This window comes from Monomorium pharaonis, chromosome 5 (assembly GCF_013373865.1).
Source record: "Monomorium pharaonis isolate MP-MQ-018 chromosome 5, ASM1337386v2, whole genome shotgun sequence".
Classification (NCBI taxonomy): Eukaryota; Metazoa; Arthropoda; class Insecta; order Hymenoptera; family Formicidae; genus Monomorium; species Monomorium pharaonis.
In genome coordinates, this window is record NC_050471.1 from 5,226,340 (window position 1) to 5,242,906 (window position 16,567).

The 16,567-nt window shown below is 48.5% G+C and overlaps 1 protein-coding gene across 6 annotated transcripts in view; it reads left to right on the top strand.

Annotated features, from left to right (window-relative positions):
* The window catches only part of LOC118645670, a 297,612-nt gene that overhangs the window by 172,203 nt on the left and 108,842 nt on the right, over positions 1–16,567 (top strand). Inside the window, exon 1 of one of the 6 annotated variants that reach the window (XM_036287272.1) lies at positions 15,736–15,813. The exons of the other annotated variants lie outside the window; for them this stretch is intronic. Coding sequence (XP_036143165.1) covers positions 15,771–15,813 — 43 coding nt within the window. The 5' untranslated portion in view covers positions 15,736–15,770. Of the gene's footprint in view, positions 1–15,735; positions 15,814–16,567 lie in introns of those variants that run through there. 6 annotated transcript variants of the gene reach the window in all.

The following is a 16,567-nucleotide window of genomic DNA, read 5'->3' on the forward strand; positions in this document are numbered from 1 at the left end:
AACGAAGACAGCGGAGGAAGGAACGTCGGAGGCAGAAAGAGATGGACGTACGCGCGCGCGCGACGTAACAGGGCTCCCATTTAATATCGCTTACCCGTCCGAGCTAACGGCCAGCCAAGCATTCGCTAATTTCTATGGGATGCCACCGACTGAATCGTTAAGACGAGATCTAATCCCTGAAGTGTTACCGCGTGCTTTTCGTACACACAAGTTGCCACGTGTTCGTCACGGATAATATTAAAAAATAAAAGTCCTCGTGAGAAAGCACGAAGTTAAGTATTTTTCCCCCCTTGATAGGAACTCGAGTCTGCAAGGTGTCAGAGGTCAGCGTCCAAGCCAGCAGCAGCTCTAAGCTGTTCGAGAGCGAAAGTGTATTCTCTTTCGGCCAAGAGCATCGATGTCGAGAGACATGCGATGTATTTAGCGTGCAGGAGGATGACGATCCCCCGCAACGGGTGTAACACCAGTGAGCGTGGAACGCGGCCGGATTGCATACCGGCGGCAAGCGCAGCTAGTCCATCCGTTTATCCGACGTTCCTACGTCGAAGCCGGTGGCGGCTATTTGGACAGCCTGTCGACCGCGCAGACGGTCGGTGGAACACCGGGGCAACAAACAGTACAATACAATATTACAATCCAGGCAACGGCATCATCCCACCGGCGCGGCGCGGCGCGGCGGGCGCAGGTACAGTGCAGTGACAGCGCAACATATCAACCGCGGTGCGCTCTCGGTGCCTCTGTGTGTGCGCGCGTCCGCTCTCTTTCCCGCTCTATCTCATTCTCCCTTTCATATACCGGGTATCTCTCTTTCCACGGGGCGCTGCCTATACCTCCGCCGCCCTCCCCCCCCCCTCGTCTCTCTCGCGCGTTTCCCCCTTGCCGCCCCTCTGGCTCCCGTCGTCGCGTTCCGTCTCGGTTCCACCTCACCGAGCGACTATATCTGATTGGCTGGATCATTAATCACCGGTGACCGTGCGGCAGCCCTGTCCCGTCCTGCAACTAAACTCGTGGAATCGAACTCACCGGGGTGTACGTGCTGCCGTTTTTCTCTTTGCGATACCTTTTTTTCTCCCCCTTCCCTCCGTTCTCTATCCCCGCGTCCATTTCGCTCTTCCTCCTCCCCCTTCTCATCTCGTTATTCTCCCTTGCGCTTCCGTCCGGCCGCGAAAAATCCCGCAGTCACGACTTCGGGAAAGAAGAAAGTTCGATGCGCCTTATTGGATACGTCGTGATTGAAATCAGCCCGAAATTCCTCGATCTCTATCGCGTTTTCCTTCGAATCTGGAAACATCCTCCTTGGCAAAGAAACCTTATCCGAGCATTCTCTCTCCTAGCGTTCTCGCGAGGCAATCCGATGTTGTCAATTTTATTCGCCGCAACAACTTTATTACGTGGCGGGAGTATGTGCCGCGTCTATCAGTGATGATCGACAATCGCGTGCATCAGCGATCGATAGGGCATGACGAAATTACTTCATTATTTCATGCCGATTGGTTGGGCCGTGATACCTCGTTTTTGCCGCCGAGTTAGCGTGGGCCTTAATCCGGACAGACTGCGAACCGGGGGGGGGGCGGGGGGAGGGGGAGCGGTTAATAAAGTACCGAGTTATGATTGGCCGGCTAACTCGATTAACCTCGTCGGATAATTAATTTATTCAAGATCCCGCGAATCGATAAGCGCCCGAGGAGGAGTAAGGCGCGATGATCGACTTGCAAAACTTGGCGGCTATTCGCCCGCCGCCCACCTAACGCGGCCCGCTCCGTTGCGAAACTCACGATGTACGTGTCGTTAGACGGTGCCAGCCTTTATCAGCTCTGTCACGCTGCATGTTTCGTGTTACGAGCGTTTCTCACTTCACGGTTCTTCAAACGATTCCCTCGTTATTGCGTCACTCCACGATTTCAACCACAGCGCAACACCCTCCGTAGTATTATTTATTTTCTCAGCTCTACAGATTGGACGATTACACGATACAATTTGACACGATAAAATGCGCGAGGTAGAAGGGCGGAAGGTGTCCGGGCCATTCTCGTTCGAAGGATCTTTTTATCAAGGGCCGTCAGTTTTCTGTTTGCAATGGATAAAAAGCACATTCTCAGAAGAAATACTGTCCGCGACAGTTTTTCGCCTAGCGGACGGTCAATCAATGTGATTCAGTTTGCCCAGTTAGGGAGACCCCCCGAACTGCACGATACTCGAAGGAGATGCGACGTTGGGTAGCTAAGGTCTTAGGATAAGAAGTTGGAAAAAAAACGTGTCGGTCGCCTGTTAGGACAAATTGGGAGCTGCCATCGTGACAAACCCAACGTATCCTCGAGTGACCTCGGTTCGCGGGTCCATCGGCGACCCCGACCCGATCTATCGGGATGCTATGACCCTGGGAATCTCCAGGGGACACCTCTAATAGCCGGATTATCTCTCCTCTAGTGTTTCTTCCGTTTACCCTCCTCTCCCGTCTCCAATAACGAGCCGTCGTTGTCCCTTCCGAGGGCTTCATCTTCCTCGCTCGTTCTTTTTCTTCGAGCAGGTGGACACGCTTGAATGTGCTGGTAAAACAACTATATTTTTTCTTTAAGAAAGAAAAAAAGAAAGAAAATTTGCTATAAGAGCATCTCGTGTCAAAACGTATTGGTCCGAACGTTACGAATTGAAACAACAAAAGAATAATTTTGACTCGAAATGGAGATTACATCTCGTCTGAGACGAGAGTCATCGGAACGAAATATCGATGGGGCAGCTTTTTAGCTCCTAGACGCGCGGCGTATAGCGTTGGGTTATTCAACGTCCGCACGGTGGATGAAAGTTATTGATTTATCGATTGGTTCGTCAAGCGATTAGGAGGGTCTGTTGATTAATAGTCGACGTATGCCACAAGATAAACTGACGTACTGGCGTTCGCCGACTTCTTGTTTTTCCTCTTCTTCTTCTCACTCGGCCCCGCGACCGCCTGTGTTCTCCCCTTCCGCCCCCTACCCGCTCACGAATAACTCGCGTCATGTAAGTTATTTGTACGAGAGTCGAACCTTTAACGACCGTGTCTCGCAAGACGATCGATGTTTTTGCTATTCGCGCGCCGTTCACCTCGGAAACCTCCACGAAACGTATTCGGATATTATTTTCGAATGTAAATTCTTTCTTATGCTACTCTCGCGAAAGGAAAAAAAAAAAAGTATTTACTTACTGATAAAAACACCGATATCTTTTTTTGACACGCAATGACATTTTTTTTTTCCTAAACATCTCAAAGATTTCACTCGAACGTACGCGGCGGGGCAATAATTTTTACACAGTTCTACGTGTAACTGAATGTAGCCAATCGACGCGATATTTCGCGCAAAGTAATCCAAGTCTTTTTGGATACATAATCAGGTAGAAGTTTAAATAAAAAACAACAGAGTTATCGGAATTTCCCTTAAGCGCGAAGTGCTCACATCGTTCATGCGTCACGATTGACTTTCCGAAGTTGTTCTTCGAGAAAACGCGCAAGGTGGTCGATGCTCGCCGCGTACGTCGTTCCGTACCGTAATATCATTCCCGTCAAGTTTTAACGCGTTAAAGCGTGGAAGGAGTTACCATCCGGAGCCATCTCGAGTGGCTCATTTGCTGTCGTTGCTGTCGTTTGCTGCCGTCGGCGAGGCCACCGGTGGCTCGAAATCCATTAACGTTTGCTGCGCGCTCAGGAGGCCGACCAATAAATTTTATTAATACATTCGTGGCAGGGCAATAACGACAGGCGGCATTGTGCGTGAACGGACTCCGAGACGGAGCGAAAGAGAGCGGACGGGCTTTCTCTCTCTTTCTCTCTCTCTCTCTCTCTCTCTCTCTCTCTCTCTCTCTCTCTCTTCAGATTGTAAAGCCCGCAAGTAGCGATAATGGTAGCGTTTTGCGGCGGCCGGTAAACCACTCCGCCTTCCGGGATCCTGGTGGCCAGTGAGAGAGCCGGAGAACACGACTAATGCATTTGCAGCACCGAAGTGACAGCGGCACCGACTACCAGACGCACATCGGTACTTTGTACCTGAAGAAAGCCCGACGCGTGATTTCTATTCTTGTGTAGTAATTGAGTTATGTCGCGCGCCTTTGTCGAACGGCTTGCCCATTTCCATCAGAGCCGATTAAGAGGTTGATTATATGCCTACGTCGCTTGAAGAGTTAACGTCTGGTGGTTAAGCAAATTCTTTCTTCTTTGTCCTATAGATTGAACTATTATACAACCGTAAAGGATCGGAGAATCGCCGTTATTCAGTTTAATTTAATCGATATAGCATTCTTAGATGAAAATTTGATGATTCGAATGCCAAATTTGCTGCAAGTACACATACGTTGGTCCCAATATTCATTTGCGGGATACATCATCGATTTGCGGATACATACACGTGGCTATGTAACCGTTGCCCGAATATATCCCTCTAGAAATAACGAAGGAAGAGCGGCCCCGATAATTTCTGTATAACGAGATGCCATTTAAATATCAAATTTGGGCCCGGCCGGATGGTCGCATCTATACCGGCGGGTTCCCTCGGGAACCATGATCGTTTTCCAATCTGGCGGACGCCTTATTACAGACTGGGCCGGTCAGGCTGGACGCCATACGGTTGCACGTGTCTACGTTACGAGGGAAGAGAAGAAGAACCTTACCGGGTATGTATCCATCGGCCAACCAACGGCAGCCGGCGGGCTCCTGGTCGCCGTACTGCAAGAAGAGGAGTCTTGAGACGCGAGAGGAGTTATGAGGAGGCCGCGGCGACGTCGGCGGCGATGGCGCGCGCGCAAGAGAGAGAGAAAGAGAGAGAGAAAAAGAAAGAAAGCAAAGGGGAATACCGGAGAGAAGCTGGGGTCCGCGCGTATGATATTAAACACTATAATTATTATTTAAATTCCAGTAGGATGGCTCCCGGTGTTGCGGCTCCCTCCTCTTCGTCTCTCTCCCCCTTTCTCATCGTATCTCCCTCCTCCTCCTCCTCCTCGCTTCGTTTCTCTCCATTGCGACTCTGTCCTTCCTCTCGCGCCTTCCATCTCCCACCCCCTCCCTCCCTTCCTCCCCCTCGTACCGTCGTATGGCCGTGCAGCCACGCGCTTTTTGCTCTCGTATACCGGTCGCCCCTCGTCGACCGATCCTTTTGCTTTTTCGAAGTCGCTTTGCTTCTGCTCCGCCCGCGCGTAGGCGCGACTCCTTCGATCTCGTCCCGGTCCCGGTCTCGAGCTTCGAGACCGAGACGAGAAAGAACGGTCGCAACCATAGACCCGATCTTATAGCCATTGCCACCATGAGATGGTTTATTGCCGGGACCTGACCCCATGTAATCACTATAAACTATACCTTCCTTCTCTCGGGGAGAGAATCTTTTCTCCCGTACCCACGTGTTCGTATCAGGTGCCATTACGCGCAGCGCGGGAGGCCCGCCCCCTTCTTTTTTCTTCTCCAGTATTATCACTCTTTTCTCTGTCTTTCTCAATTTTTTTTGGTACCACCCCTGTGTGCGCGATTCGCTTCTTCTGATTTTTAGGAAATTTTCACAAAATATCAAAAATTTTCATTTCACATGATTATCTATTTTGTTAGAAAACAACATAAAGATATAATTATCTGTTGCTTAATAGTATTTCTTAATCGGGTCTAATACAGATATAAAAAATGAAATTAAGAATCTACTAGAAAAGAGACATTTTCACGTAAAGTAAACGTGAGGAACAATTGTATACAGATATCACAGCGAGTATAATTTCCTGAAGAAATGCCAACGTCATAATCTACCCTCATTTCCTCGCATCTTTTTTTATTGTCTGAAATAAATAAATTCTTAACTTCTGACTTTGCCGTACCTCTTATATCTCAAGTATTTTTCATCTCGGGGAAACACAGCCGGACAAGTTAACGGCTGTGTTCGAGCACGGGGGAGGGTCTAGAGCATTCTCCTCTCAACTCGGTGCCTCCGACTGCGATGCAAATAATCTTCTTCCTCTCATGACCGAAGAAAAACAATGCGCCGGATTCAATACCGGTAGCAAGTCCGAGAGCCGAGATCGTGCGTGGTGGGTGGGCCTCTCTCTTTCTCGAGAGAGGAACGATAGCAGCAGCAGCAACGGCATCGAGAGAGTTGCAGGGGCAGCATCGCTCCTCGGTTTCACGGTCTCGTGGAGCTGGCGGCTACGTTGGCTCTTATGGGAACGCGATAGATCCGATAAAGATGCACGCACACCAAAATCTGTCGGTTACGCATTTTTTAAAGGCCGCCTCCACGGCCGCCTGAATGACCGTGCTCGTCATTCTCAGTTTGGACACGCGAAATCGGTTATCTTGATGCGGCGGTATACATCGTCGTGCCTCGAACCTGCCTCGCAAGCGCATGCGGAACGGCCGACGCGCGAGTGGCAGAAATGATTCGCGCATCTCCGCCAGACGTATTGCGACGATGTGAGAGAAGCCTTACGGGGGGTAGCGTAGTAGCCCTCGCTGAAACGATTCCACCGCAGCGGAGACCTCCGCACGGGCTTGTTATTATTTGTACTATTGTTAGCTCGTGACTTGCAACCCGGGCCTTACCCACTAGCCAGCCGGGCCGCTCGCTGGCACGGCTCGTCGTCCCGCCCACAAGAAGACAAACATGTATCGCCGACCGTCTCCGGCCACGTTTCCTTCCTGGCGTCGATGATGGTGGCACACCATATAATTTCCACGATTAATGTATCATCAAGTGCGACGGTAGCCTTGTCGAATAAGTTAGTTTCATAGTTATAAATTGAAATGTATCAGATATATCGGATGTATTTTAAGCGCGGTCATGTTTCGCGACGACTCATATTACGGTCGTTGACTGGACACGTGCGGTCCGCTAAAGGGATCGCGATCGCGAGTATCGGCGATTTAATAAGGATCAAGGACAGCGCTGAATTCTCTGAATCCGACGTCGAGGGAACGATCTCGCTCTCGCTCTCACAACGGCTGACATACATTCGCAGCGGCGGACTAACCCGTTTTGGAATCAACGCGGCGGTCATTACCAACTTTGTCGTGTTGGGACATTCGCTAAGAGCAAGCAAGTGGTTCGAGAAGCGTCGATGGAAATCGCGCGTTAACGAACGCGCAATCGATTGTCCGTCCGATTGATCGTGAGATCGTGAGAAAACGCGTAAAGCGTTACGCCAGTACGAACGCCACACGAACCTTTTCCATGGAAAAGTCCTGCGCGGACCCAGGATCGCGACCGTCCCCGACGATCGATCTGCCCGTATGCTCGATCGTCGATCGTAGGCTCCTCCGGTATCTCGATCGGGCCGAGCGCTTAGATCTCGCTCCTTCGGCATTTCGTCCGTTGCCTAATGGTGGGATCAGTAAGGAGCGATTAAATCGCAGATTCCTTATCTCGCCTTACGGTTTCCACCCTGCTCCCTGGGCGGGAAGTGCCCCGAGGCGCGTACGAAGACGCGGCCGTACCTTCCCCCTCATCCGCCTCCCTTCGCGCCGTCGACGTTTTTCGAGCCGGGTATACTATACGTACCTCGGTGCAGAGGCGCGTCATTATACTCACGTCACTCAAAAGCTCCTCTTCTTCTGCCCTGCCGGGGTCCGGAGTTATGAGAAACACGAGCCGCGAGGTAACCGCTGCTGCCGCCACCGCCTCGGTCGGCATCTCTTCTTCTCCTTCTTCTCCTGTTCCTCCTTCTCCTCCTCCTCCTTCTTTGCCTCCTCCCTTTTCGCCCTCGCCGTCTCTTCCTCTCGCCGTCTCAGATCGTCCGTCTGCTCCTCGAACAATCATTTATAACCGCGCACGATAATTCGTGCAACGTGTCCTCGAACAAAAACCGCGATCGATAGAGGTGCCAGATAGGCGAAGGGACGCGCTCCCGATGTCCCGCGGTCGATCATACTTACAATGAGCCACACGGCGACACGGCGTCTTCGGCGTCGTAGCCAAATCTTATCTCGCTTCCCTTTTTGACGATCGATTTCGATTCTCGCTTTCGAACTCGTTCTCGATTGGATCATTCATTGGATATGATTGTCGCTACTAAGCGAATACATTTTTCGTACATTTGAAATATTCCACGATAATTTGCGTCTTGACGCGGTTTTTAATATTTCCCCAAATTATTTGAACAAATGTATTATGCATTAATAACAATGAAATAATTATTTTATGTTTTAATAGAAATTACAAAAATATCTAAATCGACAGTTATGAATCGACGTTGAAAAATTCGCGATACACTTTAACTGATGGTATTTGTGCGCTTGACACGTGCTAGAATTTACGAAGAGATCATTTCTTCTTCTTGACGCACGATAATCGAAATTGAAATAAGGGAGACCGGTGTGACAATGTGTGTGACTACTATTAAGGTGCAAAAGGAAAGGTCCCGGCTGGTGCATTGCGTAGGCGAATCGAGAGTGCAAGGCCCACGAGCCGGAGCCTCGCCCTTTCCTCTGTCTAACGCCATTCTTTTCACTCGAGCTTCCCCCGCTCCTCGTCCAGCCGCGTGTACCCACTAACCCATAATTAGAGGCTTTCGTAAATTATATGCGCGAACGTGTGTCCCCTTGGTAAAATATCGGCTTAATAATAACAGTTGGAGAGCACGGCAATTATCAGAACCCCCGAGGAGCGAGAAGAGAGAAAGTCTCCGACGTTCTTTTGTCTCCACCTTTTTCTTCCTCCGCGTGAAATTCTTTTTTTTATATCGCACTAGATGTATCATCCTCTAGAATGAATATTGGATTATTATCTCTGAAGTACGAAGCGAGGTACATTTATTGTAGCAAAATGTTGCAAATCTCTAGATCAAACATCTTGCAGAGAAGTGTCTATCTTGCGAGATAAATTGAATGATTATTTTGAATGAGTGCACATTTAATAAAATCGATATGAGTTGATACGTACGTTTAAATTAATAAGAGGGAATGCAGAGGGACACGCAATGGTCATTAATCGCAAGGATGAAGACTCGCTCGGATCTCTCCTGGTATCGGATCGTTGTAAGAAGAGTCAAGTCCTGGTGGAGAGAAGTTTTCTTAGTGCTACGGCTGTTGTTTTGTCAGTTATAATTATACAAGCCCGTTTTTCGTATGAACGAACGTGTGGGCACAGAGTTCGTTCGTTCGTTTATTCGTTTGTTCGTTCGGTACACGTAGCCACAGGTTCTTAAGGGCGGTCATAATGCGCGACCGGATACAGTGACTTTTTATTGGCTAATTGGTAATTAAGCTGGGTTAAACAGCGGGCAACCAACGCTTTCTTGCCCGCCTTGAGTCGTTCTGCGACTCGCTAATTTAATTTGCGGTTTCGTCGCGTTCGTCTGTTTATACCTGGAGAAGCCGAACGAATGGCAGAAGCTACTCGTTTGCGTTGCCACCGTTCGTTTCTAATCTTTCGTGCAATCATACGCCTTGCAGAATACTTGAACTTATAACTGCAATTAAGCTTCACGCTCTGAACGAACATATCAAAGACAGAGCTCTTTCAAGTCGTTACATATATCTTGAATCAGTTTATAAATCCTAATCATAATTCAATAGAGCTGAAACTACAATTCGTATTAAGATATAAAGATATCCTTACGTCCGCTACTGATATTGATGTTGCTCTGTCTACCTTCATTGTCAGTGGCTTTACAAAGCTACGAACGTGTATCGACGCGTGCCCCGTCCGTCTAAAGATTAGAACTCTGAAAGCCACAGAGGTTTTATGAACCACTCGACTCTTTGAGAGCGGTCGTTCGCGAGCGACATGCATATACACCGGTACCGCGAGAAAGGAGAGGGAGTGCATCTCGAGGGCACGAAAAACAGACCTGGCACTGATTTGTCGACGAGATTAGACAATTTGTAAACACGTCGTGCCGGGTGTACCTTGGTTGACCTGTCTCTGAACCCGTCGCTTGGTCCTGTCTCTCTCTCTCTGTTCTCGCTCCTCCCTTCCCCCCGAACGTGAAGAAACCCGTCGCCGTCGTAATTCGAATACATTCACCCTGGTTCACCCATTCACTCGTTCCATTCATGTCGGTCTTCCCCTCATACGCACCGACCGCGAACACGATGACGTCGGCGATTCGAGAGATCGTGATTACAAGGAGGTGGAGAGGAAACGAGAGAGGAAAGGGAGGAGGGGGGCGGAGGAGAGACAAGACGGTGGGCCACAATGCGACCGCGGTCGCATCGGAGGTCAGGTCGAGACGATCGCGAGGAACGGACGTGGAGGACGTGTAGGACGCCGTTGCTCTTATCGATACTGACGAGCGATGGGGTCGCCGTGTAGTCAACCGGGGCGGAGGGCCAAGGAAAACACGGAGGAGGGTCCAGACACGGTTTCTTCATTCAAGGATGCACCTCGCCACACCTCCACCGCAAAGAAGTCTTGCCGGTGAAGAAAATAAACCGGATATGACGTTGTCAGGCGTCCAAGAGGCATCTCCATTCGTTCTTTTATGATCGACGTGACTTTCGTCATTTCGTATTCTAAATATATACTAACTGTACCTGCAATCTATTAATATCGCTATTTTTTTTTGTTAATCAGTTATTAATATTACGATTATTTTGAACGAGAGAAAAAAGAATAACGAATATAAAGGCGTATGCGGACATTTGTTTTTTTCATCGCGTAGAATTAATTGAAGCCCCTTCGAGAGAATGTAGCTTGTCTCCCTTTCCATTTCTCCGTCTGGTTTCGCCCTTCGGCTCCCCTCTGCGGTGTTTCCGAAATGAGCGTACGACGAGACGTACCTATGTGTTAGGGCGGTGACTTCAGACTTGCCTAACCACACGTGGACACATCGGCTCTCCTCGCGCCCACGCGCAGAAAAAGCCACGGGACCCCCCTTTGTTCCCTCCTCTCTTTGTCGTTAAACAATGAAACGCACGAGGGACCTCTAATAACCTCGGCACACGCAGGTATAAGCAGGTAGTGTCGGCGCACGTTGCGGGGTACGATGTGTAGGTCGCGGTGCCGACTATGGAAGACAAATTATAATGAACGACGGCGGCGACGAGACAATCCGCGCGTTGCGGCGTCTGCGCGCTGCGAGGATGCAAAAGTGTTTCTACAATCTCCGATGTCTCTGTGATGAGAGAAACGCTATCGGGGAGAAAAGAAAAGGAACGGGATGAGTCACGGTTGCGGCAATTGGAACGTCACGTCCGGCCTGGGACACCTATCTGAGACCGAAGCAAAGTCATTTTGTACGTAACGATGGCTGCGTTTCGCCCTACTGTTATCAATAGTCGCCGATGACACGCGAGATCCATTTCGTATTCCAATAAAAGGCGGTGGGGCGGCAGGACGTTGCTCCTTATAATTCGGCAGATCTAATGGTGTCGGAAGACGAGCGAGAGCACAATCTCCGCGCGGACAAAAGAGAAGAACAAGGGAGGGAGGGGACATGAGAGAGTTCTTCTCCGGTCCGGGCTCGGACTCGTGACCCGGCCCTTTTCGTTCCTGGCACATTGATTCTATGGAGTGACGGATGGTCCGGGGTCGAAGGAGGTCACGGTGGCGCCTCTCGGTCCCCCCCCTCCCTCCACCATTCCGCGCGTCCAGCCCTCGGTGTTTAGTTTAGGTTCATTCTGTCTCGTATACTTTGCCTTTTTCGTTGGGATATATCCTGGCTAGGCTTCGGTTCGTATCTCATCCCGAAGGGAAACGCAAATAACTTGAGATCATGCCAGTACTAGTACTTGGCCGTGGGTTTCGAGTGTTATTATAGTGATCGCGCGATAATCGTACATATAATTCGTACAAGGAAATTCAAGTATCCGGTTAACGGGAGATTCGTTGCTTTCGTACATCTTGAAGTACCCTTTTATATTCTTCAGCCGCGTAATGGAAGCGTAATTGATATAATAATGAACAAAATATACACACTCGTGCGCGCGGAGATGTTTGATTTGCGATAATCCTGTAACGCACAGAGGCTTGTTGCAACCAGTGCTTTTTTTTTCTACCAATCCCTCTCTTTCGAGGTATGCACGTTGCAATGCACGTGTTTGCAATCGCAACATAACCGAGAAGTATCTGGAACAGCGATGCCGGAACGGAGCAACGGGCGGGGGAACGATCCGAAAGATGATGTCACGTGAAGCAAGGGCGGCATGCACGAGTGCCGCTCTCGATGGAAAAATTAATAGAATCATTTTACTGAACCGCTCGCTCTCTCTCTCTCTCTCCCTCTATGTTTCTTCTTCTTTGCACGTGTATTGTGACTCGAGAGTAGTCGTCTTTGTCGTATACCAAGATTCTGGAGTTTGGGGAACGGGGAGACATGGAATGGAAAATATAACCACCCCACCGATCTCTCATCCCTCCGCGAAAGAGACTACCACCGTCTCGCCTTTTGGGATAAGAGAGAGCTTTATACGCTTAAGCATCCCCGCTAAGATTTGTCACGAAGCTAGTTCGCCCGGCCGAGTCACCATCTCTCCGAGCCTTGATAAGGAGAACCGGGACTTCGTAAAGCGGTTCGCAGACAGCGCTGTAACTTCCACCGCTCGTAACTTTCTTTTACATTCTTGGCAACGTTTGGCAGTGCGACTTTGTTTAAAACTAAAAAGAAATCAAGTTCGCGTTTATTTAAGATTGAAACGACAATTTAATTACGAATTGTCGTAACGATAATAAACAGAATCTTTTTTCTTCTTGTAGAAGAATTATTTAATTAAAAAAAAAAATCTTGCTTTGAAAACTTTCTCGTGATTCATGAGAAAGGTGCAGTAAAAGCTAATTTTTTTGTGGATTCTTCCGTCATTTTCTTAAACGCACATTTGGCTTGATATGTTTCTAGTAACATATACCGTTCAGCTGTATAAATTTTACGACGACGTTTTCCTGCTTTCGAAGTAGGCAAATCGAACGGAGTACGGAGAGACTGACAGCCGGTGGTCAAAAACCCACATTGATGGCGACGGTGAGATTCATAGCCGTCAAACGAACCGATAGCTCGTAGGCAGACCGTAAAACTGCGCTAAAACGGGAATGATGCGTCGTGGTTTGCAACTTCTATTTCGAGACGCGACCCCGGAAACGAACCAAGTGGCAAAAGGCGAGACTTCTCGCTCGCTTCCTTTATCTCTCTCTCTCTCTCTCTCTCTTTCTCTGAAACCGTTATTGCGTACCATGCATTGTGTCGAACGGTATTATTACATCCGTACCTGCCGCATCTTATAAAAGAACCGCGAGATGAGCTGCGTTCGTCTCCTTCGTTCATCGTTACATACTGAATTTAGTTCCTTTTTCTCCCTTCCTTTTTTTTGCGGAGAAAATTATGAAGCCATTTCTACTTTACTTTAAATTAAACTTTTCGCGACACATAAAAATTATTTACTTGAAAATCTAACGGCGGGAAAACCATTCAGGCTTAATAAGTTCAGACTTATTCCACGGTAGTAGAGGAGTTTGCTACTCGCGGTTACGAAATGCGTCCAGTTCTAGATCGCGTGCGTATTAATAGATCGCGTATCGATTGCAGAACCAGTTTTGCTTAAACAACACGCGGCGCTCCGGCGTTCGCGGAGTTAACTCTAAATCGTATTCCGGTCTAATAAATTTCCCCACCGGTGAAGATCCGTGTGCTATATAGCGGAACTGGTATACCCCGCGGCGGCTGCTATCTGACAACGTGTTTTCATATGTTAAAGACACGATCCCGTGGAAGGAGACGTTACGCGGCGACGGGTGGTTGCTAGAGACCATTCTTGCTCCTTTCTTTTCTCTCCCGGGCGATAAAGCGTCCGAGGAACGGAACGAAGGAACGACAGTTCTACATATTGGCTGGTATCTCCGGCCATTTATCTCCGAATTCATTACTGCCTAGCTGATGCAGCGCGACCGTGCATCGTGTGTATATGTAACCCGCCGGAAAAGGACCACGGACGAACGAATCCCTCGGTTCGGATGGCCCGATGGTCTCCTCCCCCTCGGTCCTGGGTCTCGCGCGTTTTCTTTTCCTCGAGGAATCCACTTTGTATTAGGAGCTGACAAGCCGTCGAAACAAATGTACCCCCCCACCCCCCCGAAGTCATTTCTTTTCCTCGGGTGATAATTGTCAGCGCGACGTTGACGTGAGACTATCAGACCCGTGTAAATGAAAACGTTTGATCTAATAAGAAGTGCTAAATTAAAAATTCGATTCGATAAGGACAACTAATTCTGCATTAATCCTACAAAAATTAAAATTCTGACTCGGCCCCTTTTCCTTGGTTGATACGTGCAGATTCGGAATATCAATAATATCGGAGGGAACAAGAGTAAAGCAATTACTAAGGAGCTTACCCTGATAGGAGATAATGCCACCCGCAATCAGTCGCGTTGACATCCGTCCGTTGGCGATTACAATCCGGATTCTGTAATGTGATTGTTATTAAGAGCTACATTACCCGGTGGCTTTAATCTCCTCGCTGCGCCCGAGGAGAATCGTCTCGCTTAAATACTCTTTCGCGACTCTCTCGTCGCGGGCGATTTATCATTCCGGCCGCGCTAGTCGCACTTCGGCCAAGGTCTCTCCTTTAGGCTCCCGTGTCCTCCTCTCTCGCTTCCCTATTCTCTCGACTGAAATTCGAACGACCTTGGGTTCGTGACATGATTTTGCAAAGCAACTTTCTTTCTCTTTCTCTCTCTCTCTCTCTCAAAAATGCTTCGGCGGCTAACGTCATGGAAAGAAAAAAAAAAAGTCATTTTTGATCTGCATCCATTGTGCGATACACTTAGACTTCAATTTGCAGTAATTCGCTCGATCACAGTGTATTCGCGGTGCGTTATTGTATCGGAATTACGGCGTATCGTCGCGCGATGCATCTGTATAACATTCGTAGAGACGTAGGCCGGTTCACTTGGCACGTTCTGACGATATTTATCTCGAGGGCGATTACGTGAGACACGGGCGCGCGGGGCTGCTGGAAATACTTATTACCGCGGAAACATATGTAAATCCCTACCCCGAGACACCGATGTTGGATAGTCTCTCCCTTCGCTTCATTGTTTCGGGCGACTTTTTTCCACTTACAATCGCCGTGCCATCCTGTGGCCCCTCCTGTCCTCTCCGCGCCAGTCCTGCCGCTCGCATTCGCCGTTCTTCATCGCGGCCCGGCCTGCGCGGCATCGCATCGGATATACGGCACATACGGGGGTCGTTATGTTTTATGGCTAATTGTTTTATTATCTTTGACATATTTCCAGTTTACGGCCGCGGCTCGGCGTTTTGCTTCATGGCTGTCTATTGTACGTGATGAACGTCGCTTTATGTGCCACCCTGGATTATACTTCGGCCTACGCCCGGCTCGTGTTTTATCCGCTGAGATGCTCGCCGTATCGAATACGATAAGCAGCATTTTCCCCGCGATAAAAAAGAAACATGTACCTTCGCGTCACCCCATAGAAAGGAATGATACGTGGAAATAAATAATGCCATTCGATTCGCAACATAGAATATATTTTGTGTTCGTTTAATTCGATTAAAATACAATATTAATATTTGATTTATAAGAGATGCGAAAAAAATATATTATTTCCACAAAAATTGTTTGCAGAAAAATGCGTGTATATGGTGAGTTTCTTGAATCGACGGTATTTCAAGATCGGGGGTATTTCCGCCACGTGTCATCCTCCATTCCGTCAGGCTCGTCTCGCATTCCTACGCCGGAAGGACATCTATCACACCCTCGACATCCGCAATTGAGCGTGTTGCATCGGCGAGAAGTCTGACCAGCGACGAGCAAAGATAGACAGACAGAAAGACGTGCGCCTCGAGAAAACGAGAAGGGCGAAAGGAGGACAAAGTCCACGATGAACGAGGATACATACACGTTGGAAATTCTTTTTGGTTTAGGTATGCCAATATATCGCCTTCCATCGTCACCCCTCCGGCCACCCCCGAAGATACGTGACTCCCCGTAAGAATGTCCCGCCCGATCGGTCAAACTGTTGGGGTTAAAATAAATAATGTCCACGTTCCATCAAAATCGAGTTGATACGTGAATTCCTGTCTAAACTAACCCTCAGACTTAACAGTCTTCACGAGCCATCGAGCATTAATGCTTGATTTTGGTGTGAACTGTTGACTGTGATAGATTTTACGGGGATGAGCAAAGTGTTATTACTAGGTATAACTTCGTTACACCTATTTTCATAGAGAAAAGTTATAATGTTAAATTTGCTGTGCAAAACGAAAAGTAATTTCTTGCATGTGTCTGAATTTTTAAAAAATGCTGTTCTTCTAAAATGTTGAAAATCGATACTTTTTTTTCTTGAAAAACAACTAAGTCGACTCATTCCGCGCGGAAAAAAATCGTTTCATCGAAGGACTCGTCTGGAAAACTCGTGGCAAATTCGCTGCCGAAGAATATTCCAAGAAGGTCGAGGTGTCCCACCAACCGTTGACTCTCGGCTCATATAAATCAATGTCTCTCCGTGGCACACCGCGCATATAACACCGTAATGTCGTCCAAAGGCCTCGATATATTCGCAGGAGGGTCGCGCCCACGGACTTCGAGGTCATTCCTACATACATCACTGACGTTGTCAACTCAATTCTCCTTCTTGCGTACTCAACTTTCGTCCGGCTGTTCACCGCAGTCAAGTGG